General features: G+C 37.7%; 3 protein-coding genes across 5 annotated transcripts in view; 1 reads left to right on the top strand and 2 right to left on the bottom strand.

Annotated features, from left to right (window-relative positions):
* Positions 1 to 27,867, bottom strand: part of LOC141904632 (protein transport protein Sec61 subunit beta-like) — a 110,784-nt gene that overhangs the window by 35,360 nt on the left and 47,557 nt on the right. The gene's annotated exons all lie outside the window — the stretch shown is intronic.
* Positions 119 to 19,930, bottom strand: LOC141915236 (protocadherin Fat 4-like). Its single transcript, XM_074806702.1, has 57 exons — positions 19,145 to 19,930; positions 18,799 to 19,028; positions 18,434 to 18,710; positions 17,942 to 18,136; positions 17,697 to 17,846; positions 17,352 to 17,569; positions 16,894 to 16,996; positions 16,559 to 16,720; positions 16,223 to 16,463; positions 15,907 to 16,112; positions 15,697 to 15,826; positions 15,417 to 15,521; positions 14,651 to 14,730; positions 14,391 to 14,561; positions 14,137 to 14,304; positions 13,668 to 14,043; positions 13,404 to 13,588; positions 13,108 to 13,314; positions 12,860 to 13,030; positions 12,610 to 12,783; positions 12,356 to 12,520; positions 12,126 to 12,264; positions 11,888 to 12,076; positions 11,576 to 11,802; positions 11,247 to 11,504; positions 10,973 to 11,137; positions 10,714 to 10,888; positions 10,358 to 10,506; positions 10,137 to 10,283; positions 9,647 to 10,033; positions 9,454 to 9,550; positions 8,967 to 9,112; positions 8,720 to 8,887; positions 8,405 to 8,575; positions 8,161 to 8,316; positions 7,936 to 8,082; positions 7,673 to 7,829; positions 7,379 to 7,599; positions 7,046 to 7,291; positions 6,642 to 6,809; positions 5,933 to 6,283; positions 5,706 to 5,861; positions 5,391 to 5,630; positions 5,145 to 5,315; positions 4,895 to 5,052; positions 4,586 to 4,808; positions 4,207 to 4,452; positions 4,053 to 4,127; positions 3,800 to 3,973; positions 3,208 to 3,372; positions 2,964 to 3,123; positions 2,750 to 2,886; positions 2,334 to 2,645; positions 2,052 to 2,234; positions 624 to 1,962; positions 398 to 499; positions 119 to 303 (listed from the first exon to the last, which is right to left on the bottom strand). Exons 1-57 carry the CDS (start codon positions 19,928 to 19,930, stop codon positions 248 to 250), a joined length of 12,261 nt encoding a protein of 4,086 aa, XP_074662803.1. The 3' UTR covers positions 119 to 247.
* The window catches only part of LOC141904620 (transmembrane protein 179-like), a 35,938-nt gene continuing 29,301 nt past the window's right edge, over positions 21,231 to 27,867 (top strand). For both annotated transcript variants that reach the window (XM_074793248.1, XM_074793240.1), the window contains exon 1: positions 21,231 to 21,744. In XM_074793248.1, the coding sequence (XP_074649349.1) occupies positions 21,404 to 21,744 (341 nt within the window). In that variant the 5' untranslated portion in view covers positions 21,231 to 21,403. The remainder of the gene's footprint in view (positions 21,745 to 27,867) is intronic.

Genomic DNA, 27,867 nt, shown 5'->3' with positions numbered 1-27,867 from the left:
CGTAGATTTCAAAGATGTTCTTAAAAAAAGACGAAGAGATAAACCATCGACAGAAACATGCACTAGATCAACTCTTCAAAAATATCTCAACATTTCGCTTCATGTGATTTTTATGTCGATCTATTTACATTGGTATCAAGCATATTTCATGATTGTAAACTCTGGAAAAAAATATAATCTATCACCATTACATATTCTTTTTCGAATATTTAATTTTCATTTCATTGGGTCCAATCGATGAAGACACCTATCGAATGATATATACCGCAATGAGTACGACCAAGAACATGATTCTACCACCACCTGCAAAAAAATTTGTTTTGATAGATAACGTATACATTTGAATCGTAATTTGTACGACACGTGACGCCTCCTGGTCAGGCACAAATTAACTCACCTATTTTTGCTACTGCGTCAGATTTAGGACCTGGAGATGATTTAGAGTCTAAGTACGCTTTTACGAATGCTTTGCATAATTCGCTTTTTAGTCCTCCTTCAACTGAAAAAGATTCGGTACTTGACTACTTCTGAGATAATTAGTCTTAAATTCACCACTTTCTCACACTTTCTAAATTTTACGGTAATCGTTACACACTTGATTAGAACCGGGATATGTTACTTACGATTCACAGCACACAATTCACCAAATATTTTGAGGACGCTTGCTTTCGAAAAAACCTCGCCTTTGTCATTGTAAGCCGCCATTGACAATGACCCTCTGCGACTGTCATTGACCTCGACATCAATCACGTGACATACTATTTTGCTTCCTGTAGTTCCTGGTTCCGCCGCTTGGAGGAGTTTTGTTAGGGCATCGTTTTTCATCTCACAAAAGGACGCCAATTCTTCGCGAAGTTGCTTACTGCTCTCAAAGTTTTTAACTGCAATATCTAGCTGTGCTGCTGAAGCATCAAAGCAATAATGACCAATCTCGTTATATTTCGGTGCACAAAAGTGTTGTGAGTCACAAGCGCTAGCTTCAGAACATGCGGATTTGTATTTCTCACAGCGTATTCCAAATCGGGTGGCAGCACAATTGCAAACGTATGCCTGATGTTGATCGACACATGTTCCTCCACCCAAACATACTACGTCAACGCAATCATCCACACTCACTTCGCAACGTTCCCCGGTCCATCCGTCGTGGCATATGCATTGTGCAGTACCGTTAGTCTTTAAACAATCTGCTCCATTCGTACAATTCATTGTTTTGCACGGATCAAGTGTTTGAGTATCAATTTCACAATATTTACCGGCGTAACCTCTCGTACATACACAACTAAATTTATTTTGTCCGTCTTCACATTTGCCGTCGTGCTTACAAGGATTTCCACCTCTTTGCACCAACTTATTATCAACCGTTTCGTATTTGCAGTCGTCGATTTCATTACAAAGGAATCCGTTCCCTGTCATTCCGGACTTGCAGGTGCAATCGTAATGCGTAGCGTTATTCTGTCTACAAACCGCATCCTCGTGGCAGGCATGCGTATTCTTGGCACATTGGTCCGCTTGGTTGACGATGATCATAAAATTCTTCCCTATTAATTTGTTATTGTCCGATACACGCAGTGCCTGCACAGTAACTTTATAAACAGCAGCTACGCCGTAGTCAGCGGCCTTCTTCAAAACTAACGCATTATTTTCTCCGAGTTTGACGTATTCATTTTCGACGACAGCTAATTTGTAATTGCTGGCTTTTCCTCCGGGTGGATTAACCAACTCCAGTGTTCCAATGACTGTGTCTACTGGAGCTTTATCGTCGACCAATTTGTTGGTGATAAGAATAGTTGGTGGACCAGATGGTTCCATTTTCACCGTTAGTTGGATTGTTTTTGTGATACTTTTTCGTGGGATCCCATTGTCAGTGCTCTCTATTTCGACGTCTATCTTTGGTGATGCTAACTCGAGAATAGTTGCTGGAATTTCCGATTTCATTTTCAAAATATCTACATCGTTATCAATCTTGAAATATAAAACAGTCAAATCGATTTATTTAAATTATATTCTTGTATTGGAATAACAAAGTAAAGTGTTCAAAGTTAGTATTGTACCTCAAAAATACCGTTTCCAGGGCCTTTTATGTTGTATGTAAACTCTTGCCCATTATCTGGATCGCTTGTTTTCAAGACACCAACGACCTTCCCAATTTTAGCAGAAGATGGGATTGTATGATCACCAGTTAATTTTATTTCGGTTGGCGTTTCGTTTACATCTAATACCTCAATAACAACGCTCTGTGTAGAAACAGTATGAAATTCATTACATAGCGTATCATGTAACTTGCCCAATTTTTTCAAAGCTAGCCTTTTAACAATGTCTCTAACGACACATACCTTCTCTGTTTGCAATTTTCCATCTGAACATGTCACTGTTACCCGGTATTTTTTCTTTTCTTCGTAGTTTACAAGAGCCCCTGTGGCCAATTTCAGATTGTACGTTGTCATCGATGCTGTAACATCTTCTAACGCAAATGTTGTCACAGGTTTCACTGAGCATTGAACTTTATCATTTTTATCCTCATCGTGAACTGTAATCGTAGCTATCTGGAAGCCGGCTGCGGCTGTTTCTGGTATATCTTTAGGTAATCGTATAGTTAAATTTTTCGGGGGCTCTTCGACATCTGTCAAAACTATTTTGAAATCTTTCTACAAAGTCAGTACACATAGAAAGTACATGTAGAAAGGTTTACAGTAAAGATCTGAGTGTTGTGATGTGTGATGTGTAGTGAAAGTGAGACATTTCAAGTTACCTCGATAGATTTGACTGGCTTTCGATTATCACTACATTTTATTTTCGTAGGATACTCTGGATCGCTTTCAAAATCGAGTACTATGCCATTTGCCTTTGTATTGACTAATAACTGGCTTCCAACCACTCGAAAAGGACCTAAGCGTAGTAAAGTAACTTTGATTAGAATTGATTATTCCAACGTGAATACCAAGATATTTTTACGTGCCGTTTACTTTTTAGTGCGTCTGATTGGACCACGTCACACGAGTGACTTTGTCCGACATCTTCGTCGATAACATTGAGGTTACCAACAACGGTTCCCGTATCTGCATTCTCTGGCACTTCCAATTTATCAAGTTGTATGTCAGATGGTTTGTCATTACTATCAGTCACCTACGAAATATTTGACATTCATGTATGGCTTACGTTTTACGCTTTCATGATGTTCCGATGTATGATATCGCGATAAGGACCTACCAATATTTTTATCGTTGTTTCAGTTGAAAGTCCCCCGTCATCTTTACATTTGATTTTCAAATCGTGAAATTTGGCCACTTCGAAGTTAAGCGGTTTTTTCAGTACAATGGTATCCGTTCCTTCCAATGCAAAATAACCATCTTCTGAGGTCACTTCATAAGTTACCTTACAAAACACATTTTCATGTTTTCATTGTTACCAATACGATATGAATATAATGATAATATCAAACATTTAACAATACAAATCAGCAATACACAGACATCATTTTACAAAATCAATTTGACTGAGCGAAAAGGTTTAAAGTATGAAAGATAGTGTGATTGACCGCCTGAGTGACTACGTGTGTGGGTGCATGTTGGGTGAAGGTGTATGACTGCATGTGTGTATGAGTTGAGTGAATCGGTGTATGCTAGGGGATTAGAGATTTTATAAGCCTTCATTGGCTTCATCTAATCTCCTCCACATTATATTAAAACATTTCATATTTGTATATCTCTTTATGACATGTTGTAATTTTATTGTGGAAATAAATTTATTAATTTATTTATTTATTTATTTATTATTATGAATTAATTGAATGAGCTGATACCTTCGTACTATCAGGATCAGTGACATCGATTTCTGCAATATTTTCTCCCACTTGTTTGTCCTCAGCAACCGATCGTTTATTGAGACGGATGTTATAGGGTGGTTCGTTTACGTCAATGACGTCAATCGTGATCATTTTAGTATCTTTCAACCTGAGCGAATCTTCACATGTAACCTATTATGGATCAATTATCATGCAAGTAACATAATAAAACGACTGACCTGTTGATTCATTACAATATATATCAGAGTACCTCAAAAACATATGATTTCGTCTTTTCATAATCAACATTTGATCCCAGCGTTATAATATTCGTCGTCTTATCCAACTGAAAAATGCGTTGTATAAACCTCATAATCCGTGAAGGTGCAATAGAATTGTATGATAATCAATGAAATATGTTTAACCTTGAATGGCAAATTGATTGTTTCTGGTGAAGTGACGATATAACACTGTGCAGAATTCGTCACGATTTGTGATATCCCGCCAGGTAGTCCACCTCCAACTGCACCAATTCCACCAGGTAGTCCACCTTTGCCATTTATAAGGTCCATGAAGTCCCCATTCCCAATAACATTGGCCGGCTTCTTGGAATCTGGGTCAGTAGCCTTAATGGTACCAATTTCTTTTCCAATAGCTTCATCTTCCTTAACCTTTAATCATAGAAGGCGACTTTTAGTGTAGAATGATTGAAAAACTGGTGAAAATTATTTTTCAATCTAGGACACCAAACTGGTACGTATATGTAATGCAAACCATTGATATTCCAATTCGATTAGAATTTACCTGAAAGGTTGTGGGTCGAACAATCGATGGAGCTTCATTGACATTTTTAACTGAAACGTAGACAGTTTTAGTGATTGACAACGGCGGTACACCATTGTCTTCGGCTTTGATATCTAATGAGAAGTAAGGATGCTTTTCGTGATCCAGAAAGTCACCGGGAGTGCCAACGATGACTTTGTTGCCATCTATCTTAAACACATTCTTCAATTCAGTTACCAGCTCCCTGTTAATCATAACAAACGACACGAATACAGAATGATGAGACGGCTCAAATATTATAATTTCGATATTTTCTGAATATTCCCTCACCCAGAAGCAGTGTTTATGAGAGTATAAACATGTGTCTGTGTACCGTCAGGATCATCCGTTGACAACACCCCAACCAGACTATCAGTTGGACTGTTCTCATCTATTTCACCGAGGAAATTAATTAGGGTGGGTTCTTCGTTCTTATCCACAACATTAACCTTCATTAAATAATGGTGTAATGAAATATCATCAAGGATAACTTGTAAGAATTCATTTTGTCTTTATACTCGAGAAGAAACGTTCAATTTACTTTTATTTCAACGTCCTCGTCGACTGGTCCGTTTTTCGCAGACTCGCCTTTTACTGTCACTGTCAGTTTCCAAAGTGGTTTCATCTCGAAGTCAACACCGGTTTTTGTAATCAATAGGTTATTCTTGATTACAAAGGGTACGTCGGGATTTTTTATGTCATACGTGAATGCCTGAAAGAAACGACCAAATTACCAATATCGCTTATCATCTAAGTAGAACTATGGACGACGATTCAATAAACTTACACCTTCTAACTCCGATCCTGTGATATCATTGATAACGGCAAATGATGCGACTGTTAAATCAGCAACATTTTCGTCTACCGACTTGAGATCTCGAACGCTAATTGCCTTAGGTATATTAGGAGACGATTTTACAAGAATTTCGAATTCTCCAGGATCAGAGGTCAATGGCGGTTTTCCCGTATCCGTACATGTTATCGAAACATTATACGACTTGACATTTTGCGTTAAATCCGATGACAGCTAGAATGAAACGATGTGATAAATTTGAGGGGAATCGCTTCAATTGATCAGCAATTTTTGTGTGTATTTCATTACCTTCAAAGCCAAACGTGCTTGGTCGATTGTAAAAATATTCGAACTGGAAAGAACTTGACATTTGTGTTCCTGTATTTTGCCATTGGTGCCCAAATTGTCCGGATCAGTTACTTCAAGCAGCCCGACTAAATGTCCACTTTTTGCCACTTCACTCATCTACAATTAAGCATTCGCGTGGACATTAGATAAATTCCAATGAATTGTGGTTAACGCGATCACAAAATTACCTCAGTGTTGGATAAGTTTGGTTTTTCCGGTTTCTCGTTGACATTGTTGACTTTCAGGTTGAGAATTTTGGTAAACCCGAGTTTAGGTGAACCATTATCCTCCGTTCTTATCTTCAACGGGAAAATTGGCGTCTTTTCATAGTCAATTTCTGTGTTACGCGCATGCTGTAGGTGTAGACGATTCTTGCTTTTTACGACAAACTTATCATAATGATCGAGCAAATAATACACATGTTCGTCGTTTTTGTCTTGATCTACGGTAGATAACGCTCCGATAAATATAAGGCTCGGCGTCGAAGGATCGACTCCTTTATATTCATCAAAACTCCCATCACCATCGATGCGTATATCCTACAACAAAGCACAAGACTGTATATAGTATGGGAAAAAGCAATAAAAACAGATTGGTTAGTGTGAGGATCAGAATAAATAACGACACGAGTAGTACTATATAGGTTAACTTGACGCACGAGCTTTCGCTACTGATGTACGCTATACATCAGCTTCATCATTCACCTGATGAAGCTTATATTCATTAGTCGCGAAAGCTCGTGCGTCAAATAAATAGTTAACCTATATTTAGTATTACTCGTCTCGTTATTTATTCTAAACCCGGTTAACACGCGCTACTCTACGAATCTTCTCATCATGTGACGATCAGATAACTGAATAAGTATACAATTCATTTTTATGTATAAGTCGTGTTTACCGTTGGTGCCTCGTTTACGTTGGCTATTCGAAAGATGAATATTTCGCGAAGGTTGTTTTTGCTGTTGTCTGTAGCTGATATTTCAATATTCATTGTCTTATCCTTCACTTCCTCAAAATTAGCTGTCTTGGCCATTAGTAATGATGTTATGCATCGTGTTTTGGCATTCTGTTAAATCATACAAACGTGAAGATATAATAGTGAGACGCCTTGTATAAGTTCATTCGGTTGTAAATCCAATGAATTAATGAGGTTATTAAACACAACCGCGAAGTTTACCTCTGCTGACAACTTCAGGTAAACTTCGCGGTTGTGATTTAATAACCTCATTAATTTGAATGTAAGACGCGTTTGAATTGAGGAATAATCTATTCTATTTCATACGATCAGCTAAAACAAAATACCTTTTCTGAAATTGCTGTGCACGATTGACTTCCTAGTTTTATGAGACCATTCCCATCCTGAATTATTTCTACGTTGATCTTTTCATTCAAATCGGGATCAAAGATGCGGACATCACCAATAAGAGTGCCCACTGGCTGTGACTCGTATACGTACAGATCTATGTACTGATTAATTGGCAAACCTGCTTTAATTGATTGTATCGGTTCGTTAGTGTCCAACACGGTTATAGTGAATGTTTTTTCTACCTGAATTCGATATGAAATGACTATGAAAAATTTGCATAAATTCTCACACAAGATCGCGCGGTATTCGGAAAATTCGTGATCACTTACGCTAAGGGAAGGAGAACCATTATCAAAGGCGCGAACAATTATTTCAATTTTTGACTGACTCTCAAAATCTAGTGGTCCATCCACGATCAACTTGTTGCCTGACGATACGAGTGAATTCGAACCTCCGATAACAAATCTCAGAATTTGTCCCTGATCTTCATCACTCGCCGATAATAGCCCTATTTCAGTGCCTAAGGGTGCGTCTTCTTTTACAGAATCACCTGTGTGTAAAACAAAATGTTAAATACAAGTCATATTCAGCTTTTGCGTGGACAGATTTATTTTTGATCTTACCATTCAAAGCGATATTCGTTGGCGCATCATTAGCATCTGTGACTTGAATCAGCAGCTCGAATTCCGCTTCCTTTGGGGGTGAACCACTGTCAACAACTGAAACCTTTATCTTGTACTGGGGAAATTGTTCATGATTTAACTTGGCTGTTTTTCCCGTCTGAACGCAAGAAAATAACATGAATGAACTGCAATCAATTTAAGATAGGAGTGATTTGCAAATGTACGTATCAAGTAAGAACTATTTTTTACTATCTTTGGTTTACCTTCAGTAAATGTCCATCAATGTAAAACAAGCCATTTGCTGAATCACTTAAACTGTAGGTAAACGTCTGAATGTTAGCATTTTTGTTATCAGGATCGTCAGTGCTAATCGTTCCTATCACAGTTTCGGGTGTAGCAGCTTCGGATATCTGTAATTAGTATGCAATAAGAAAAACCTTCGTTTTCATTGTCGAGATTAAATGAATATCAAATAAGGATGTACGTACTAAATTTGTTGAGATGGATATGCCAATAGGCACTTCGTTCTGGTTGACAACGTTAACCGTAAATCTTTTGTCGACACTTGACTTGCCATCGGATACCGTTACCGTTAACTCAAACATACTTTTCGATTCAAAGTCAATATTCTTACCATTCGCCACCTAAATCACAATAAATTGAAAGTTAGTGTAATGTTAGTAGTTAAGTAGTCTCAAGATCATGTTTTAATCATTTCCATATTCTTCTAACCTGAAGCTTGTTGCCAACAATTTCAAACGGTACATTAGCTGTTTTGAGGCTAAATGTATGTTTTTGTTCAACATCTTCGTCAACAGCTTTGAATGTTGCAATAACCTTGTTCACGGGTAAATTTTCAACCGTAGAAATATCTGTTTTATCTTGGCCATCGACGAGTATATTCTTTATTAGAAAATACATATAGATATGGTAAATAATACGCAGGGAGATTGTATCAGTTACGTAATTAAATTAGTCACTCGAAAAATGAAATTCTATTTTTTATAGCCAAATGCTCGGCGCGGCGTTTTGAACTAATGTACATACCACAGGAGGGTCGTTTGAATCCATGACTTCAATAATAAACGGGGAGGTCAATGTCTTGCCTAGTTTATCAACGACTGTAACAGGAATATTGTATTTTTTCTTCGTTTCGTAGTTAGGTTCCACGTTGAGAAGGATCTTTGCCTTGCATTCAGTGAATTTCTTGAACCCCTGAAATCGAGATTCAATATATCCTTGCTCACGAAGACTGTGGCTGTCCAAGATTGAAATGGACTGATGCATTACTCACTTTTACTTTAGTCGAACAAGTGACCTGTCCTAATTTAACATCATTTGACCCTAGCTGGAACGTCAATGCGTCATTATTGTCGGGATCTATTCCTGATATTTCACCAAGTTCAGTTGTTGATGGAGTATTTTCGAGAACCTTGATACCTTGAAACAAAAATCAAAATAAGCTAAGCGATTTCATATTCTGCTACACATAATATCTATTCTGCTACACATTAGTATTTTCATATGTATATATATATATATATATATATATATATATATATATATATATATATATATATATATATATATATATATATATATATATATATATATATATATATATATATATATATATATATATATATATATATATATATATATATATATATATATATATATATATATATATATATATATATATATATATATATATATATATATATATATATATATATATATATATATATATATATATATATATATATATATATTCTTCTAACCATTGAGTCCTTGGTTTGCTGTTACTTTAGCAGTCACTTCTATAGATTGGGGTGGATCATTATCATCTAATACCGTTATCACAAATGTTTTGGAAACCTGAGAATGATAGAATGATAATTTGGTTGTGGAATTAGTATTGACCTTAAGAATGTAACGACTCAACTGCATCATTATTCTATTTCTAATTCTTACCTTCACCGGGGAATTACCACTATCGAAAATATTAATCTTAATTTCATGTCTTTTCGCCACTTCGAAATCGAGTTTCCGTAATAGTACCAGTTTGTTATCTTGTAAGCCAAAAATTCCTCCGCTTGAGCTGACCATTGTTATTGCAAAAAATTGATTTTTGTCCTCATCCTCCGCCGAGATCTCACCAATAGCAAAACCAACTTTTTCGTTTTCGGACACCCTATCGTTGTCCAATTTCACATTCGTTGGTGGTTCATTAACATCAGTAAGTGAGATAACGAGTGGGAACTCTTTACTAGCAGGAGTTGGTTTTCCGTCATCAGTTACTTTAACTAATATCGGATGTGCAGATTTGTCTTCGTAGTTCAAAAGACTTGCCGAGACGACCTGTAGTGTACATGAAATGAGTATCATTTAACTACTTTACAAAGTACAATAAATCTGACTATTTTGCGTATTTGACTAAGGAAGAAACAATATACGATTGTACCTTGAGTATATTTTCTGTCAATTTGAATCGCCCACCGGCTGAATCCACTAATTCGAATGTATGCTTTTGTATTTCAGCTTTTTCGTTGTCAGGGTCCTTTGCTGTGAGTTTTCCTATACCGGTATCTGCGGGACTATTTTCTGCAATCTATGTAAACAGAACAGATGACAAAATATTCGTGCAAGTCTTTTGTAATCATTTGTGATAACATCAATAATCACCGTATTGTTGTCGATTGACAGTTGGCTCGGTGCCTCGTTCACATCAATAATTGTCACTGTGAATTGTTTCTCATACTTCAGATTACCGGAATCTGTGCTTTCTATTGTAACTGTCAACGTGGCTGTCGTCTCGAAATCTATATTCGCATCTAAAACATTCAAAAATACCTCAATTTGATTTCATAATAAATTGATGTATTCTGGATGGCTTTGATAGACCAATTTTATCTTGAATCTTGAATCGCTTACGGTCACCGTGAGCCTGAGCCTCGATGCATCATAGAATATTTCAACATAAAGCAACGATATCAAAAAATGCATATTGACTCTAAACCATGATATGTATGATAGCTTACCTACAGCTGTCTTGAGGATGCCAGTAGATGATATAACAAATTTGCCACCTGCACTTTCTTTCAACGTATATGTATGCTTATCTCCTACATCTGGATCTTTAGTGTCGAATTTACCAATAGTTTTATCATCCATATTCTCCAGAACCTTCAATTCAGCATCGCTGAATAGAATATCCTACACACATGACGAATATTAATAAGCTTTTTTCATATCCATGAGAACGTGAACCGGACAATCAAAGGAAAACGTTAATTTTACCTTCGGTGGCTCGTTTTCATTTGTTACAGCTATCTTAAAAACACCGATACCTTCTCTAAGCCCATTATGTGACGTTATCTTTACACCAATTTGATAAGTCTGTTCTTTCTCGAAGTCAAGTAGCATACCAAGTATTATCTCTGCTTTGGTTATTGCTTCTTTTGCCTAGATATGATATTGTGAAGCCATACTTTGAAATGTGTTGCTATCTTCTCATTACAATTGTTAAAATTGAGTTGAAGAATCATGTCGAGGTACTTTCTACAGTACTCACCGCATTGTCAGCTTGAGTTGTTACATTACCGATCTTGAATATACCAGGATTGTCACTGTCCAACAAAGAACAACGTATCCCAGTTTCTGCTGAATCCGTTTTTGCTTCAATTGTTCCAATCACGCTATTAACCGCTGTATTTTCTGGTACTTTTGCTTTATCGTCAACAAACGTTAACTGACTACTTTTAGATGTTAATGCGATTGACTTGATAAAACTATCATCTTTAACTACCAAAAGACTCAATTCTTTTGATACCTGAAATACTATGTCTGGTTAAAGGCTTTGTTTCAAATTTGTGAATGTAAGTGCAAACATGTATAATTTACCTTCAAGGGTGGGGTTCCATTATCTTCCACTGCGACTACTATTTTTGGATGTGACTTGATATCGAGTTTGGTATCTGTTGCTTTTGTAAGTTTCTTGCCTTCCAATTTGAATTCTCCGTTAAAGTCATTGGTCAATGTAAAGGTGTGTTCCTGGTTAATGTCATCGTCCGATACGGATAAAGTGCCGATAATGAAACCTTTAGCAACTGTGTCTCTGACCGACAATGCTGCAAAAGTGCCATTATGTTTTCATAATTAGTACCTCTTAGACGTTTAACGATTATCAATTGAAAGAAAATTGAATATAATTACAATCCAGTTGGATGTTGTATGGAGGTTCGTTAACATTCTCAACATGAATGATGATATCTTCAATTATGCTCATTGGAGGAGACCCGTTGTCTTCAACTCGAACCTTCAATACGTGCTTCTTCGATATTTCAAAATCTAAGCCATTATTCATCGCCACCTTAAATTGTAATATTTCATAAAGGAATCCATCTTCGATGATACGACTGAAACGATTTATATTTTCTCATTCTCGTGACACTTACCAGTACATTATCCCCAGCCCCAATTTTAAAGCGCCCATTTGCGCTGTCCACTAAAGAATACTTAAAAACTGTACTATCGGGGTCTGTAGCACTGAGTTTTCCAACAACTTCATCGACAGCACTATTTTCCTTTATCTTTAATTATAGTGGTATTCAAAATTGGTAACGGTCATAATGAGAAAGATTATTCAACGGTGCCTCTAATGCAATGTTCCGCTTTAATTACCTTATCTTGACTGATTGATATCGATGATGGTGGATCATTTATATTGATGATTTCAATTGTGAACTCCTTGATAAATGATTTAGGTGGGGTTCCACTATCCACAGTTTTCAATTTGAAATTGAATTTCGCTAATTTTTCGTAGTCAAGCATGACATTGTCAGCAAACTAAATGAAAACAAAGAAAAAAAATAAGAAACGGACTTAGGGAAAACGACAATTCAAATTCCATTCTAAACTTATGTACGTAATATTACTTTGAAACTTTCGCCGGAAATTGCAAAGAGGTCACTGAATGGTGAAGGAACCAGGCTGTAAGTGTGTTTATCTGAGTTATCCTGATCTGTAGTCGACAATTTCATTGGCTCGTGTTTTTTCAGGTTTTCCGGATATCTTAAAATTGTCGACGATCTTCCATCTATCGCTATATCCTAAATTGAAAATTCAAATCAAAATTGAAAGTGGGTATAGGGTTAAAGAATGAAGAAATATACGGCATTGTCTTACAGTCGGTTCGTCGTTCTTGTCATTCACTATAACTTGCGCGCGTAAAAGGCAGTGCAGTCCTTTCTTATCTGTTGCACGGATGCTAATATCATATGAAGCCCGTTTCTCGTAATCCAGTTTAGCTTTCAGTTTCAGATTTGCCACGTGTGTCTTCGGATTTGGATCAGCTACCTGTATTCATTTGAGTAAAGCGTCAGTTGTGGAATCTAAATCTAACGTAAAAAGCTTACCCAGAAATTTCAACTCACCTCGTTTGTGCTGTCTACTATATCAAATTGGTCTGGGTGATTTTCTTCTTTGAAAGTAATCTGCTCATTATTGTCCTGGTCCTTAACTTTTATTTGAGCGAGTGTCCTTCCCACGTCAGCATCTTCATCGACGAGTACGTCATCTAGCGTCACACACACCGGTTTCTCGTTGATGTCTTTCACAGTTATTGTCACCTTAGCTGTTGTCTAATAGAAATAATGCTTCTGGTGCATTTGATACATCTGCAATTACCTAACTATTTTCGTATATTATAATTAATAGATTATAAGTTTACCGATGCAGGGCGTATATCATTGTCACTTGCTTCAAACTCGACTTCGAAGCTTTGTAGTTCTTCGAAATTGAAAGTCTTCATCGCTACAACTCGATTTTTGTCAACGAGTTTTACGAACTGATCTCCGGATATCACCCTATAAGTCAATATCTGAGCAGCATCTTCTTCAAATGCGGTAAGCCGGCCTAGAATGGATAACGATTATGATATACAATTAACAATAAAACAATCCCGTGGCTGCATGTGTTACGATGATAAACGTACCGATTTCTGAATCAGCGGGTTCATTTTCAAATATATCCATTGAACTTAATGTCAGTTTTCGCGGGGCATCATTGACATCAATCAATTTGACAGTCATTGGAAACGTCGAGGTCTGTGTAGGTTCACCACTGTCCATAACTCCGATCTCCAAAGAGTAGGAGTTCTTCTTCTCGAAATTCAGACTACACGTCTTAGTATCGGTGGCAGTACACGTTTTTGGCGATGTCACGATTAATTTATTGGCACTAATTTTGAAAACACTTTCTCCACCAGATAGAATAGAATACGTGAAATTCTGTAAATTACTGTTTATGTTATCGGGATCAACTGTTGAGTAAGTTGCGACTTCGGAACCATCCACGCTATTTTCATTCAGCTATTGCAAATACGAATCGATCGAAAATTGCATATTATGAAAACGTTACAAAATATAAGGAAATCTAACAATAGACAAATAGAAAAAATTAACCTCGTTCTTCGTCCAAATAAGTTTGGTTGGTTTTTCATTGACATCCTTGACGACAATTGTGAACCCTTTCACAAAAAATAGACTACCCATATTTTTTCGGTCCATCGCTATAATTTTGATGTTGTGGTTAGTCAAAAGCTCGTAATCTATATTAGCTTGAGACGATGTCTGTAATAGAAAAACCCATCATCTTCTAGGGGCATTGACTGTACACAATATAATCATATTTGAATAGAAAGGTACTTCAGTTTTACCAAAAGTTTGTTCCCAGAAATTGAAAAGCGACCGCCTGCGTTGTCAGATAGGACGAAATGATATTCACTGCCAATATCGGGATCAACTGCTTTCAATGCACCCAATTCGTAACCGTTAGCATTTTCAGGAACTTCCAGCGTTTTAACTGCTTTATCGTTTACCAAAATATCCTTAAATACAAATTTAAGTCAACGAGAGGGAAAACAACCTATTTGAAAAATTCTATGTATTTTTGAAGAAATGGCATTTATCTACTTACAGTGGCAGGTTCGTTGATATCTTTCACACTGATGTTGAAGGTTTTTTCCACGAATTTCGCCCCCTTGTCAGTAACTTTGACTGTGATAGAAATACTTTTGGTTTCTTCGTAATTTATGTCACCAACAACTGTCAACTTGGCCGAACAATAAGTGGTAACAGTCTGTATATAGATGTGCATATAATGATATTGAAATAGCGGTTATACCATAACATTCATCAACATCATAAGTAACTGAAATAACTTCAGAATGCAACTTAATTTTTCGATCATAATGAATTTCTATATCATAAGAATAATTTTACTATTCATTTTCCAACTCCTGTACAAAAACAAATGGATTGTAAGATAATCAAATGTCTAAAACGTGAATAGAGAATGTTTTCTACCGATCATTTTATTGAAAACCGATCATACTATAATGAATTGCTGAAAACCTATCAATAACAATTTATACATATCCAACATATTGTGAAAAATACTTTGCAAACAGATGAAATCGATTATAGTTCGTGTCGCATAGCGATGACTAATGAAAATGATTTATATCTCGCTATTGACACTACCCACTATTGTATCATTCTCGAGTTAAAGGTTTTTATTCAATGTCACAGCCTGAAAATCTGATGTTTGTCAAAACAAGATACCAGCTGTTTCTCCTAAGAAACAAAGCAACGCACTAAGATAATTTTCCCCCGTCTGGGTTATGAATTAATGTTTGAATGATAATAAAAACTTTCAAATAAACTTTCCTGCAATGACGAACATGTTGGCGTCGATAGTGAGAGGACGGATGAAGCAGGTGTCATTGTGAATGTTAGTTGATCAGAATCATCATGATCTTTCACAGTGAAGGTTCCGATAACAGTATCTGTAAAATTCACAGGTCGTTCATGATTAAAACAGATCCTGATTTTTTTATAAGCAAAATTACTAGGACAAGAACGTCGACATGTTCCTTGGTGCTCCCGTTATGAATATCTGCTAAGAGTTTATTTGGTGTCATTACATTCTATAAACTGAAATCATAATCATTAAATGCTTACCAATAGGAACGTGTTCTACCACTTTCGGCATGTCCGTGTCGAATTCTTCAACGCCGTTAGTTGATTTCAGTATCAAATCGTACGGTGATTCATTCAAATCCGCAATTTTAATCGATAATTCTTTTGTGAACTGAAAAATATACAATTTATTACGAATAATTACTATCACTTTGCTACAAACATGTGTTCACTTCACAACTTTCTTCGTACCGGCATAACTGGCGATCCATTATCGGTAGTCTGAACTTTGATCTCGTAATGTTGATGGATATTTGATTCATAATCAAAAACCTTTGTTCCAAATAGTTTATCACCTTCGATTTTAAAAAGACCGCCCGCATCGGTGAACAACTCGTAGGCGTGTGTCTGATGCTTATAATCTTCGTCTACAGTTTTTAAAGTAGCTAAAGGCGTTCCTGTAACATATGAAGTTTTATCTAGAGCACAAAACATGAAAGTACTGGGCACAATTGATAACAACGTATAAAAATCCCTGATAATTTCTTTATATTTTCGATTTATTTACCGACTGGAACTGCTTCTGGTAGATATCCATACTTCAATTTCAGCGATTTATCAGTTTCAAGCCAAATATTCGTAGGACCATCGTTTCTGTCCGAGATCTTTATGAACATATCAATTAAACTCGAGGCACCTTTATCGTCCATTACTTTCACTGTAATTCTGACTTTATTTTTCCACTCGTAATTAATGTAACAGTATGCTCCCCCGATATGAGCACACAAAGCATTTGAAGCTAACGCCACCTGAAAAAAGATAATTTTAATCGTCCAATGAACTCTCTCGATCGATAAGTATTTAATGATACGTAACGTTCTATTTGGTATTGAAACACACGAACCCTGATTCCATAAGCCCCGTCTTCATTCTTGAATCCCTCAAACAATCCCATATCCGAGTCCAACAGTTGAAACGTTATTTTATCACCTTCGTCATCTTTCGCACTAAGGACTCCAACTACTCTTCCCTTTGGGCAATTCTCGGGGATCGTGTCCGGCGTAAGCTGCAAAAGAATGGACTCAATACTTGGTTCTAACCATAAAATACGATGATTTCGAGGAACGTTAACAAAATAGGATACACAAAAAGAAATTATCTCAATTTTCTGTTCATACAGAATGCACTCATTTCGGAAATCTTTGCATTTTTCTTCGGATTTATTCAAGTTGTTATCACCTTAACATCTTTAGGTGCTTCGTTTTTATTCTTGACCGTCAGTTTGAACTCTGCTTCAACAAAGAGACCTCCCCGATTCGTACTACGAACTTTGATAGTCCAGCTGGAAATATTATTTAGTTTGATACATAGGAAAATCACCATCAATCATAATCAATTTCAGTACCTATACTATGTAACTAAATATGGTCAGCTGTTGTACCAATGGCTAGCTGGCTGAGAATATCATATATTTATATGCATGATGACTAAGGGAGCTAAACTCTCTCTCTCTCTCCCTTAGTCTTTTCTATCTCTCTCATTTGGACCGTTGAATAAAGTGGACGTGTATAAGACAGTTCACCCGTTAAGTTTGATTAGATCAAGATACATCTGAGCTGGAACCCGGAATCAAGTTCATCAAGTTGTACACAAACAAAAAGACAGCCTGACCTAATTTTGATTACACCTTTGCTTACCGGTTGGGAATCAGTTCGTAATCCGGAACAATGTTAAGACACAACTTTCCTTCTTTTTCTTTAACAAAGAATCGCTCACCCGGATTAGTAATCAATGAATATGTATATTTGTATATGTTCTGAGCATCTTGTACGGTGTTTGTTTTTGTTTTGAAATACCAGGGACACGATTTGGCTGCGGCATTTTCTTCGACAAAACCATCTGGACCTAGTACGATCTGAAAATACAAAGCGTAAAGAACTGAAAAGATAACCTACTCTTGATGGCTGAAAAGGCCCATGGAGATCTTATCGCCAAAAATGCATAGATCTAGTGGGCGGTAGAAAAATTATCGAAAATAATACCTCAACGGGTGGTTTATTTGGAATACAGTGACATCCATTTGAGGACCACGTGCCATCGGCTTGACATATCAAGGGTTTACAGTCACCTTGCATTAGTGTATCGCTACCGACACAGGACTTAGGTTTACACTCACTGTTATAAGTCGATGACTACAAAAATCAGTTATTATAATAATCGCATTATTACAAAAATATTGTCCGTCAAATATTCACAAACTGCGAGCGATTTGCGATATGATCCTTACCGTAAAACAGCCGTACTTAACATCGAAACAGTCAAAATGTTTCGTCCTTCCTGCAGGACATTTAATATCATTAATTTTTACACTACAATATATCTGGTCGCATTTCCGCTGGTCGCTATTTAGTTTGAAGCCAGGGTTGCACGAGCACACACCATCTTTGCATTTCTGTTCACATGTGGGACACGATCTCTTATCCTAAAAATCAGTAGTTTATATTTGAGAAGACAATTTTCTTCTTTGATAATAATAGAAAAAAAATTATAGAATTAACCTCCAAAAGGTCAGGGCACGCGGTGCCTCCGCATGCAACGTCTTGTATCTTTGTCCTTCGTCGAACCGATACACTATCACATTTTGTCGCGTCACATTTAGTCCACTCTGACCAGGCAGTTACCTGCAGAAAACAAAAAGGTAGACACCACCTTCAATTTCTTTTTAACTATCCTTATTTGATTAGTGTTTATAAATGGAAAAACTTGATGATGTCCATACCTTACAGTGCTTTTTTGCTGAATATGACGTACATGCTTCGGAATTTTCGGTCGTACGGTCTGGACATTTTCCACCACATGTTGGTGCAGTAATCATTGTACGAAATCTTTTCCTTGTTCCTTCTCCACAGTTATTGCTGCATTCGGTCCATCGACCCCAAGGGCTAAATTGACAATTATGCATGACTGTCTCCGAACAACTTATTTTCTCGATTAGGTTGGTTTCGCAAACCTTTCCCCCACATGCGGCTGGTTGTTTAACTAAACGCGTTCTTTGTCTTGAAGAAATATATACTCAGTTACATGATAAATGCAGATTGAGATATTATAAATGGACACGTATAGATTGAAATTATTTTCATTTACCTTGTACCGTCACCACATTTACTACTGCACAGTCCCCATTGTGTCCATTCTGATAATTTGCAATCTTTTTTACAACATGGGCCTTCGCATTGGTGAGTCTCTGACAAAGGGGGGCATTCTTTCCCATTGCACACTTTGTTGATGGAGACTTTACGGGCTCGTGTTTTAGTTCCCTCTCCACATTTCCCAACGTTCGGTTTGCAAGTGGTCCATGCTTCCCATTCCGTAACCTGGAAGGTAAAAGTAATGCTGAAGAGAAAACCCCAGGTATAACCACCTCCATTAGGGTCGACTTCTCATGAAAAGCAAAGTATTATCACCGTTTGAATGACTACTCGTACATTACCTCACAATCGGTATTCTTGTAAACTTCACACTCTTTTGTTTCACTTTTTATGGCAGGACAAGGTTTTCCACTTCCAATAGCCGGTATTAGTTCACGTGATCTTTCAACGGTTGATTTGCCACACGTGGCGCTACATTCTGACCATAAACTCCATTTTCCGATAATACAATCAACTGGACAAACCTTTCCAGTACATGGAGCGGATTCTTCTAGTTTTCCACATTTTGGTCCACCACACATAGCCTCTTGTTCCACTGACCGCGTGCGTTTCTTTATGCCTGTTTGTTCGCATGGTGCATCGCAGAGTCCCCAAAAAGACCACTGGGTTTCGACGCAGGATTTGTAACAACACAAAGCCCCGCATACTCGTTCGGAATATACTGCATCACAGCTACCCCCGCATTTCTGAAAAGCCGTTCTGTGTCGCCACCGTTCATAAACGTACCTTGACGTGGTCAGACCTTTCTTCTCGCAGTTTTCTTCGCATATCTGAGAATTGCCCCAGGCTCCCCATTGAGAATATTCACAATTCTTTGGACAACAAACCTTGTTGCATACTTCCTCTTCATTCTTGGTATACGGACACGTCCCGCCACAGGTCTCTGCTAAAAGTACGGCCCTTTTCCGATGTCGTTTACCACCAGCAGTACCACAAGTCACCGTGCATTCCGTCCATGGAGTCCATTGTTGCACAACGCAGTTTCGCGGAACGCATTGTGCCTTCACCTCTGATACTCCGCTAATCAAAATTACAAATAAAACAACTAAATGACCAAGATCAGACATGATCTCCGAGACTTATTTGAAATTCTGCTCATATGTAACTGATGCACGAACGTCTGATGAACGTCGTACCAACACGTCTTAGTGATTAGACACCCACTTATCTATTGGAAAGGACAGGCTCCTTACAAATGAAAGAATGAATGTAACAAAATGTATGAAATTCGATGAAATCACGATTGTCTCGAAGAAGTCTTCCATTGTGGGAAAAACTTGTCACATATGCAAAAATGGTAACATCTGCATGTCAATCGATATGCCGAATATTATTACTGAATCAAGAAAAGCATAGATTCCCCTTATCGATTATGTCAGATTTCCTATTCTGAATTTGGTAATTCCAGAGGTTGCTCTTCTCAAGCGATGTTCCGTAATTTTTCATTAATAAAGTCATCCAATATGTCTTATTTCCAGATCGATTTAAAGAGCATTCAACAAAAGTAAATTGAGTTAGACAGTGACTCGTTATATATGCTATCATTTCAGTCGTTTCTTTCTCAAATTCACACGTTTTCCAATCGTGCCATGCGAGGGATTGCGCCATTGAGAAATTGTATGTATATATGCCACGATTTTGTTGAGTTCGGAAAGGATTGAGATGTATGCAAATGGTATTTATGCCATCGCTGGATTTGGCATCTTCTGCAAAAATGATTACTTTTTTCCCCAAAAAAATGATCCTCTTACTATTTCCAAAAAGATTCGTCTGAAATGCCGCAGAACGTAACAATTTAAGTGTGCCACATGTTCGTGTTCATACGTTGGAATTTCGAGTCAAACGTTGGCAGAACAAATATGCGCACCCTTAGTTTTGGCATATGAATCGCAAGAATGTTCCATGTATATTCAATGACTAAATGCATTGCGGAGATTGGGACTATCATATGCATTGCGGGGATGTTTTAATGACGTAGAATGGCGAACAATTCTCAGAATGTGTTGGGAATATGAAACAACTCTTTACACCAATATTTATCTAACATTTTCTTGGCTTTTGTAGAAAGGGTGGCATTGACTGGTTCGGCGCGGTATACGCTTGTGAGATACAGAGTACAAACTACTGTGGTTGATGTAGTAGCGTATTTATCCACATTCGAGGAACTGAGTTTATCCTTGCCGTCGCACGGTTGCAATAGCAGGTGCGCGTGGGAATCAATACATACAAAGCGAAATGGAATTATTAGATATTCGCATTCCATGAGCGGTGCTTCCATCGACGAGCAACGCTTCTAATCGCCATGCGCGCAATTACAACATACGCGAGCAGTACTACGACTCTGCATGGACAGTCGGTTTACCGGCATGTGGTAAAGTTGGCGTTGTTCTGGTGTCAATCACCAGAAACAATGTTCGAATAAAGTGGATACACAAGTGTGCTTTCATGGCCGTCATCCCTTTATCGTCTCTGGTGGATGTGATATGGCATTTGGGCGTGTCTTGTTCACGAAGCGGTATTTTTCGTTTAATAATTTCTGAATGTTGCTAAAGCGCGGGAAATATAATCCTGAAATGGCCACACGTGCGCAAGTGACATTGCGCTGGGTGCAAGTGATTTTGTATGTGGCCACCTTTGTTTTTAGTCTGCTTGTTTGCGTTCCAATGGCGACTACGACCAAAGATTTCAATGACAATTGTTTACTATATGGTTCAGCTGAAATAGAAACCGGTGGACCAAATGGGACGATGCTAAAACCAGAGTGGGGCGAATTCAAAACCTGTGGATATACAACTTATGTAAACGTTCTGACTTGCATCTATTCCGTGGTTTGGTGTTCGGTGTTTTTATTGGTCACAAAAAAGGACAACTACGAAAAGGGGTACGTTATGTTCCAACCAATGTGTCCATCTTGCACGATCAAATGTATCGAGATATTGTAATTTTCTTAATTCTTGGCACTGATTTCTAATCATCACGTGAGACTTCAGTTAGGCGATTTCTGTATTTACGTTTTGTCAGGGACATTTGACAAGTGTTTTTATTCATCTGTTAGATAAATGCATCATAAATTGTATCTCGTACATCTCGGTTGTGTTTCATTCCACATATACACACCTTAAATCTAAACTTTTCTTTAAATGGTACAATGTTTTCACCTATCATCACTTTTCACCATATCAATGAATCATATTTCCTGAGTCAATGTATAGAAAACGGTCAAGTTTTATGACTTATCTAGCAGACAGTTGAAAATATGAAAACCGTGTGTTTCCTTCGCAAAGCGCTAACAAATGATTCACCACTACCTCGTTATCTAAAGGAGTCACTTTTGGATATACTTCATCGTGGAAACTGCAGCGCTGTAAACATCGATTCGAAGCGTTGTAGTAGACTGAAAATATTTCTCTTTATTAATTTTCGTCATACCTTTCTATCGTATTTGAAATTTACAATTTTGGTTTTGAAAGAGGATTCAACTTGAGTGACTACACAGTTTCGTGAAAGCTTAATCGTGCTATCATTCAAATTTTATATTAGATTCTGGATGCTAATCCATGGCAACTCGATCCATTCCTTGACTTCATTTTCGGTATTTGATACGGCATACATAAATTCTCCGGTTGCGGACATCCATGTATTATCGCGTTAATGTATCCGAAGCTTTAATCTTACAAGGAAAGCGGAAGACTCGAACAGCCCCGCGATAAAAGTATCTGTCGTTTTATCCATCATTGTTAATACCCTCATTTTACCACCAGCTCATAATTGGAAAGTCAGCCAGCATCGTGCGCACACATGGTGATAAATATTATGTCGTTGAATTTCACATCGGAAATAGAACACTCAGCTGCGTAATATGCTAATTTCCCGCCATACTCAACAAATCAATTCACCGATGAATACAGATAATAAGAACGTTGACAAGACTTGAAGATTATCTACTGCTCAGTTTACCCGTGGACTTTTACCAGAGGCTCAGTCGACATTTCGTGTTCATCGAACTTCTGTAGATGTTTCGAATTTACTTCTTCGTGGCGATGGTATCGATCGTGTGAAGGCTTCATATACATATTTTCAGAAGTTTCGCGAATGCATTGCAGCAATGGAATACGGAAAACGCAAAGAACACCAACAGAATATGGCTTGACTTGGATGGACAATTGGATGGATGGATAAAACCAGTTTCTCGTACAACTGCGCGTGGCGGAATGATGGTCATGTAATCCTATTTATAATGGAATTACAGTGTCAATACAACTTATAACTTATACGAGTTGTCTTCTAGGAGACTAACTCATTTTCGATGTAACGTGGTCCATAATATTCGATAATGCTTGGACTGATGCACACATGCGGATTGTGCGAAATGCAGGACTGAGCTGGCTTTTTGATATTGAACTAGAAATCATTGCCGATGGAGATGTTATCCGTGGCGTTTCATGATAGTGACGAGCATCTGAGCCGAGAAGCAATAATGATGCACTACGTATGAGAGGTAGAATCCATGTACGTCACGATATCGAATCATATCTCAGACGTTACTGACAGTAGCAAGATATGAAAAGGAGAGGTTACGATATCGTAAACGGTTCCACGAGTTCCATGAGTATCCACTAAGAGCACTTTAATGATGTACAACTAACTTCAATACAGAAATATCCGCTTCCATCGGATTTAATGAAAAATAAACACGTATGATCTAGACTAACGTATGGGTAAAACTAGGGTTATTTCTCGTGGTTAACCATTACTTCTCAGACATGTATACATACATGTATGAACATTCGTTCACTCGATGAATCAGTTCAATCAAACTGAGCTATACTGCCTTGTGAAAAATTACCAATGACTACCATATTTTAGATATTGGAAGACGAATTACCAGTAAGTGCATACTTGACGCCGCTAACTAGTTCTCTCGGCATGGACTAAATGGGCCGTCGTGTTAACATAATATTCTACACTAAGAACCGAGGTAAACCTAAAATAAACGTCATGTTACGATGTTTGCCGAGCATGTATACTGTAGTTGGGGTATTTGTATGCGATGCATGAAATAAAGAAGAACTACTTCACCGTGATTCATGTACACATATGAGACCAAGAAAGAGAGAGTGTTTAATAAAAGTAGCAACCAACGACCATAGTTTCGCCTCATCGATCTCCCGTTTAAGAGTCATCGTAGTGATACCTTTTCTTGCGAGCTTAAGAATGCAACCTGCAGATCAAGGGTGTAATATCAGGCCAAGCGTATCAACTAAGCTTTTCCATTGGCTATTTAGTATTCATATCACATATACCAGTCTCATCGAAAAGGGACGAACAAGTGTGGTTGATGGAAAGCGACACCTTAATACTGTTAAGTATCCCTAATGATAAGGTTATACATCTACATGTATTCATAAACTAAGTGGTCGTATCTACGAAAAGATTGTTTTGATGTTGATTGGTTGTGACGGATCAATGTATGCATGAAAAATTCCATCTGAATCGACGACTTCTCAATTTATTGAAAATCGACGAATGAGTTGACCCTATGTGGCTATTGATCATCTAACTGAAGCACTAGATAAGGAATGAATTCTTCTAAATCCAAAGTTTTATCGTACGAAGATTGGCATTATCACTTGATTAATCGCTCAGTCATTTCTCTCGGTCGAATCATTTGATAAATATCTCATCTGCTGGTGCAGAATGAATGTTACCAGTTATTATGATGATTTTTAATCATGATAGGTCAGAAAAGCCGATGAAAGGCGACGATTTCCTTTTAAACGTAGTTAATGCACGAAAAAAACATCGTGGGTCAGATTTTCCGAGGCACGCATCTTTTGCTTTGAGCTTGAAACGATGATTCACTCTCGGGCCATTTTGTGTCCACAAACGTAAGTAACAGTAAGCCTCATGATAGGATGTTCTTTTCAAAGTGGTATTATGCAGGCATCTAATCAAAAAACACTATTAGGAGTCTTCCGCGTACAATAACCATTAGAGAAACGACAGTATTGGCAAATGGTTTAAGAATGCATGGCCAAGATTAAGATGTTCCAGCTGCTTTCGAGCAATCATGTGACATCATCAACTCTGGAATTGAAATAGCTGTTCGTCTGCAAAATTAACTTACCACAAGAATTGGAGGTTCGGGCTCAATAGCTTGTAGGAAATAACTGGAATATTTGCTACTTTTCGTTAGACTTTATGAGTGTATTATATATACATATATGTAGCGAGTACATATCATATACAAGAGCTTACATATCCGTATCCTCTTAATAAATACATCATGGAGTTCTATCAAAACAGATCCTTTCACCTTTTAAACAAAAACCTGTTTCGAACAGCCCCAGGTGCCGACGGCCTAGGAAATATGCGAGCTAACGCAAATCGTGTTTTGATATGATCCAAGGGTGGATTGGCGTGGATTAAGTCATGTACGAAGTGATAATGAAACATACCGCGATAACTTGCGGATTGACAACAAGTGAACTTTGGTAAAGGCCGTTAATGCGGCTACTGACTTGATTCGCCACAAAGATTAAGCGCCGACGGCAAACGCTACAGGTTCGGGTTAAACACTTCGAAACCGATGGATACACATAAACTATAGGTTAGACGAGAAGTAATGAGGAATGATACGCTTATCAATTATGCATCCATAGGGTGAAATAGTCTCGAATGAGAAACCTCACAAATTATTGAAAAAATATCGAGTGTTATGCCAGTACGTCCTCACCTTTTAGCGGATATCTGAAACTTTATTGAAGTAATGAAAATTTGATATCTTTCAAACGCTATCGCGTTGTGTGTCATTGGTTATGATATGTGCAGCGAACGCCAACGATAGCGCGTTGTCGCGTTAAAATCAACGAACAAATTGCGACCAAGAGAATTCAATCTCGATTCACTCGTCACTTCATTATATATTGGTATATTGCATTTACATATCCGTTATTGGACAAATAAATTCGCTCTTTGCTATTCGAGTGTTTTCCGATTCCGCTATAACGCTCGGATATTTACTAGATACATTAATGTACTGGTTGCTGAATACTGATGCTTTCAGGCAGCAAAACATCATTCAATTTCCTGCGTCCATTATAGCGGAAAATACTATATCGTCACGAACGATTAAAACGTGGCCCGGTATCAAAACTTGTCTCAATTGACATTTAATATTCGGTCTCATTTTCGTCATGAGTCATTGATGCATTAGCTTGTTTCGGTATTTGCTTTTACATCCTCTTCCGTTACTAGAATTAATGACGAAATGCTTCCTGTATTAAAGATCAACTCCATGAATTATTGATGGATAAATAAAACGTCGACAATTTTATCAAAACGACCGGCACGAATAAAGAAAACTAACGCAAATCGAATTACGAATGCGATGCAATTTCAAAGGTCGAATTCTAGATGTCGATTTAATTTTGTAGTGGAAGGAATATTTATTGGATTTTCTAAAGTCGATATATATTATTTCTAATAGAAAATCTTAATTTCACTATCCATGCTGATTTCTAAGCCGTTTAAAAGAAGCTGTACAACATCGTGAACGTGAAGACCCGACAATCACGGTGATAAAAGTGATTCACTTCAAAAACTACCATTCTTCATTTTAAGATCATCAAAGTTCTGAAAAGCCGCCGTCATGTAAACCAATCTCTTCTGGCGTATTTACTATATCTCAGTAAACGTGTGGAATAAACCCGATGCTGGCTCGGGCAGCTGAATAATGTTTAGGCACGTTCTTAAAACATAGTGCCAGCATCTTTAAATAAAACGTACGGAAATGTAATTGACTTAAAAGCGCTTTATCAATATAGTGCTTCTTCGTGTATTTCAAGTGTTTTATGGATATAGTTCCACTGCTGCACCCTGTTTCGAAAGTTCGGTTACTAAGCCGCTCATCTGGTTTGTGTTTATATATTTACTGTGGATGACATCTTGTTTATGTTTATTCTCCATCTATGTGAAATAAAATCAGTCACTTCCAAGGTTTCGTAGTAACCAGACGTGTTGCTTCTTTCTCTCGGATCTGTCCCCTCTGGTCGAATCGAACCTTTCACGACATTTTGGTGCCGTGACCAGGATGGGGTCAGAAGGAAGGCTAACGGCAATCAGAAGGGCCCAACGGGGCCAAATGACGAAGATTTTCGGAAAAACGGAAGAAAAACTAGCAGAGATTCTACTCGTCGATGAAAGTTCAAGAACTCTGGAAACTGTTCAACCGTTCTCCACTTTAATCGACGCGCTGTTCACAAAATTCGAATATTTACGACAATTAGACCAACAATTAATGGATGAAATCGTTGATGAAACCGAGTTAACTAACACTATAGTTGAATCAGATGATTATCTCACTGAGATACAAATCAAACTCGGTCGATTCAAACTGAACTTGGATAATCTACTAGCGAAGATACCAAAACCACAATCGCTAAACGAATCTGTAAGTACCATCAATCGAAGCAGTACTACCTCAACCGGCAGTAAAAAAGTCAATCTACCAAAATTGGCTCTCCCAAATTTCGATGGTGACATTTTGAAATGGTCTACTTTCTACGATAATTTCATCTCAGCCGTCGATAGCGATCCGCATTTGGACGATATCCAGAAGTTTCAATATTTGGTCGCACAACTCACTGACGAAGCAGCGCGTACCATAGAAGGTCTGCAAATAACTAGCGCTAACTACAAAGAAGCTCTGACGATCTTAGTAGAAAGATACGGTCAACCTCACAAGATCGTGAACGCGTACATCAGAGCTTTATTAGATTTGCAGCCACCGCAGGATCACGAGAGTCTACGCGAATTTTACGATTCTTTGGAAACATATATTCGAGGATTGCGCGCGCTCGGGAAATCGGAAGATGCGTTCGGTGACATACTCGTTCCGGTAGTCTTCGATAAGCTACCGAGTCCCGTCAAAACACAAATTTCACGGGAGCACGGAGACCGCGCCTGGACACTTAAAGAACTACGCGACGCGATCCGAAAGGAA

The sequence above is a fragment of the Tubulanus polymorphus genome, chromosome 1, assembly GCF_964204645.1.
Source record: "Tubulanus polymorphus chromosome 1, tnTubPoly1.2, whole genome shotgun sequence".
In the NCBI taxonomy this organism is placed as follows: Eukaryota; Metazoa; Nemertea; class Palaeonemertea; order Tubulaniformes; family Tubulanidae; genus Tubulanus; species Tubulanus polymorphus.
This window is presented reverse-complemented; position numbering and strand designations above follow the sequence as displayed.

Excerpts from the sequence above, each read along its gene's own strand:
- LOC141915236 (XM_074806702.1), bottom strand. The coding sequence starts at position 19,930 with ATGTCTGATCTTGGTCATTTAGTTGTTTTATTTGTAATTTTGATTAGC. Across the intron at positions 14,305-14,390 it reads TTTCTGGGAACAAACTTTTG|ACATCGTCTCAAGCTAATAT; the intron begins GTAAAACTGAAG and ends TTTCTATTACAG. Across the intron at positions 10,507-10,713 it reads CATCCTCAAGACAGCTGTAG|ATGCGAATATAGATTTCGAG; the intron begins GTAAGCTATCAT and ends TGAATGTTTTAG.